General features: G+C 47.6%; 1 protein-coding gene across 2 annotated transcripts in view; it reads right to left on the reverse strand.

Annotated features, from left to right (window-relative positions):
- Positions 1–848, reverse strand: part of slc12a5b (solute carrier family 12 member 5b) — an 82,985-nt gene extending 82,137 nt beyond the window's left edge. The window contains exon 1 of one of the 2 annotated variants that reach the window (XM_048240734.1): positions 162–848. In XM_048240734.1, the coding sequence (XP_048096691.1) occupies positions 162–216 (55 nt within the window). In that variant the 5' untranslated portion in view covers positions 217–848. The remainder of the gene's footprint in view (positions 1–161) is intronic. The other variant, XM_048240735.1, reaches the window with a different exon arrangement.
- Between the last annotated feature and the right edge of the window lie 3,341 nt (positions 849–4,189).

Raw genomic sequence — 4,189 nt, forward strand, 5'->3', positions numbered from 1 at the left:
GACACACATACACACACACACACTTTTCTGCTGCAAAGAGGGTGATACAGTACAATGCTGTCCAACTCTCTGCATACAAAGTGCAGCCACCCACATACACGTCAACACACACACACACACACACCCACACACACATACACACACACTGGGGGGTGACTCACCCTGACTGTTGGGTCCTCCATCCCCCTCCTCTCCGTCTGTCACGTTGTTTAGCATCCTGGCCTCTTCAGAGACTAGGCACCGGCTTCAGCTGCCTTCTGTCTCCGCGGCTCCGCACCAAGCAAATGCAGAGAAAGAGAGAGGCAGAGAGAGAAAAAACACCCTCCCTCGCTCACGCAGCCACGGAGGAGGAGGAGAAGCAGTGTGGGCTCTCGACGACTCTCTCTTCTTCCTTTTCTCTCTTTCTCGCTCGCTCGTTCTTGCTCTCTCTCTCTCTCTCTCTCTCTTTTTTCCCCTCTCCTCTGGCTAAGCGGAAGAGCAGTGACAAGGAGAGAGAGGCAAGAGGAGTCTTCGACTGGGCAGATTTCAGACTTCTTGTCGTGATGTGCCTTGCGTATTGCGTGACTCTCTCTCTCCCTCTCTCTCTCTCTCTCTCTCTCTTGCTCTCTCTCTCCAGGAGGAGGAGGGTAAGGAGAGGGACTGGCTGCAGGGGTGTAGCTGATGATGGAATGCCTCAGAGCTCGATCGGTCTATCGCTGTGTGTGCGTGCGCTCACACACACGCACATACACACACTACACACCGCACGCTTACACTCTGACACACACGCGCATAGGCATGCGCACGCAGACACTGTGTTCACGCTCTCTCTGTGTGCTTGCCTGCCGCACAGCCAAAGAGCAGCCTGACAGCCTAAGCCTGACCACTACATTCATCAAGCATTCACAAGGTATTATCCCCGCTCTCTCTCTCTCTCTCTCTTTTTTCTCTCTCTCTTCCTACTGGCTGACAAGATTGTATTCTGTGATGGAGAGGGAGAGAGGGAGAGAGAGAGAGAGAGAGAGAGAGGGAGGGAAAGCGGGATGACCATTTGATGAAGGAGAGTTGTCTTGCACCGTGACATCCATTCCTCTTGAATGAGGACCCTATTTTGCATTTCTCCTTCCCACAATTAATACTGATGCAGAGTGATGGAACATGACCTTCCTACCGGGGAGAGAACACATCAATCTGATGCCCAGGAACGAAAACAAAAAAAAAATGTGCTGCCCACTGCAGCAATCATTAAGAGGCAATGGTCATGGTTCACGGTTCACAACTGCCATCCCCATCCTTTATTCATGTGATAATGCCAAAATGACACTCTGGTCATTTCCTATCCGTGCTCTCCCCAACTAGATCATTCAGCCAGTTATTTTTGTCCAGGCAGGGCGCTCACTTAAGAAGAGGACACATGAAAGTGTCTTGGGAGAGGGGATAGTAACGTGCCATTTATCTTTCATATAGGATTTTAAAAATTCATGCAGCACCTGAAACAACAGTGTGTAAGAGTCACAGCCTTTTGGCACCAAACCACATGCATAAGAGAGAGAGATGGAAATAGAGAGAGGGGGATGAGAGCCATGTGTGTGTGAGACAGAGAGAGAGAGAGAGAAAAAGTGTGTGTGTGTGTGTGTGTGTGAGAGAGAGAGAGAGAGAAAGAGAGTAAGAAAGTGTGAATGTATGTGTGTGTGTGTGTGTATGTGTGTGTGTCTCTGAGAGAGAGAGAAAGAGAAACAGAAAGAGAGTGAGAAAATGTGAGTGTGTCTGTGTGTGTGTGCGTCTATGAGTGGGGAGGGGGTGAGTGTGTGTGTGACAGAGAGAGAGAGAGAGAGAGAGAAAGAGAGAGAGAGTGTATATGTGTGTATGTGTGTGTGTGTGTGTGTGTGTGTGTATGTGTAACAGGGTTTGGGGGGGGGGTGACTTCCAGATTATGAATTCCTCTCACGGGCTGTCTCTCTGCTGCAGCACTGCATGCCATCATCCGGATGGAGGAAACGCTCAACTGCAGAGCCTCGGCGTGCCGTGCAGGCAGTGGCACCTCACTCTCCGGCGCACGCCTCAAGTGCATTATGTTCTGTGATTCAATTTGGACAAACCTCTGCTGTCGCTCTGACCAATGCTGCAATACACCTGTCTGTGCCGGGAGTAATGCTTCACTAAAAACCAGCACGAGGGCAGTGTTGCAAGGGCTTCTATGCTACAGTCACCTATACAGGCAGAAATGAGAGAGGAGTGTGATATAGCAACTGTTTGCTAATCTGTGATTGTTTAATTAGAGACAGAAGGAGAAAGAAATAGAGTTGCTTGTGGCCAACTCAACAATAGCTCCCCATCAGCAATGTTTGAATGAAATGTTCTGACAGAGGCAGTAATTTGGGAACAAAAGCATATCCAACTCTGGCTTTCACAGATTTATCCTTCCAATGGCAGAGAGAGAAAGAAAGATCAATCAATGTGTGTAGCAGAAAACAAGATGTTTCCAATCTGGTCACAAAACATACCCTACTGGATGCCATCAGCCATCCAGTCAAACCAATCGTGATTCTCCAACATACATGTAGGCTCTAATTCCTTGTCATTTTGGACAGCAGTCATATTCGTCACTGATATGAGTGAACACTATCCACATCTTAATGATGTCACAGAACATCTGTCCCAGCTTAACACTGTTATTTCTAGACTAGAGCTTCATTCAATCTCTGAGTCAAGGCAAACAGCCATGGGCAAATATTTACTGCAGGCGCAACTCCGGCAAGTGTACTGCCGAGTTGAAGCATCCCTGTCCTTTGTGGAAGTGACAGAGCTCTGAGCCTGGCTGGATGGTGGTGTGTATGCAGAGAGTGCAGTGTATCTCCTAATGCGTCTGGGCCATGTAGAGCACAGGGAGAGTGGGTAAGGTGCAGAGAGAGAGGAGAGGCAGAGCATGGCTTTCCACTGAAGCAAACGCAATGGGAGTAATGCTCCTGAAAGCATCTTAGACTTTCATAAGCTCTATTTTTAGGAGAGGGGGGATGCCATTGAGAGCTAAATTCCCTCATCTCTTGGCGCGGTTGAGAGATTGAGAGAGTATAGAAGAGAGAAACAATAGGCCATTGAGTTGATGCTGCTGCCAGAGGTTGCACTGACTGTGTATACACTTCTCCGCAGATTTAGACGATATTGCAATAGACATGATGTTGGTATGGTCTTCCTTGGTAATGACCATATATCAGTTTTATGTGCCAGTGGCCTTGAATGTGGCCATTTGGTCCATAAAGCTTGTGTAATCTTGTTAAACAAAGATCTTGCTAACCATCCCCATTTCCGTATCATATACTGTAAGCCTTCTGTAAGCATACTGATCCTTATGGGATGCCTGCACATCTTCCAAAACATGATTGCTATCACAGTAAGCACACATCAGGGGGTTTACTACATATCAAAAATCCTCCACAGGGTCAATGCTGGGAAAAGCATTGCAGTTGCTGACATTCCTTGATTACATCTCTTACCATAATTACCAATGTTCTCTACGGGGCTTAGATATGGTGCTCTCCAATAATATCAAGAACTTAAATTTAGTGTTGTATCGTAATAACAAGCTTGGCATTATAATTACAATAAAGTTAGGTACTGCAGGTAGAAAGATTGCTATGAGCAAACATGACACTCTTCCACCAGAGTAAAGAGGGGGAAGAGGAACTCTAGCACATGCAGTAGGCCTGTAGCAGGGCCTATGGGCGTCCCCTCAGAAGCTCACATGGCAGGACATGAGAGACTGGATGGAGGGACAAGCTGCCTGGCATCTCAGGAGGATACTGTGATCAGCAGCATCAGGCACTCCTGTTGATGGGAGCAGAATCTCAGTACGGGGGGAGGTCCTGGTGCGGTGGAATTGCACTAACCCTCCGGCTGAACCCACGTTGACAACACAGGGATTTACGAGGGTGCAATATAGACTTTCAAACATCCTAATTAGATTTGCCTTAATAAATCATGCTTCTCCAGTCTCTCTCTCATTCAATCTCTCTCTCTCTCTCTCCCTCCATCTCTTGTTGATTCGTGTTAAAAGCCCACTCGTTGTAAGCGCCTGTCATGTTGTCTTCACAGCCGTGGCAGTTCAACCACGATGGCCTTATTTCATAGATGTGACCACACGGACACGCACAATTTCGTGCCTCTGTTTTAATCATAACACAAGCCACCCCACTCTGCTGTGATCAGATGC

The sequence above is a fragment of the Alosa alosa genome, chromosome 4 (assembly GCF_017589495.1).
Source record: "Alosa alosa isolate M-15738 ecotype Scorff River chromosome 4, AALO_Geno_1.1, whole genome shotgun sequence".
Classification (NCBI taxonomy): Eukaryota; Metazoa; Chordata; class Actinopteri; order Clupeiformes; family Clupeidae; genus Alosa; species Alosa alosa.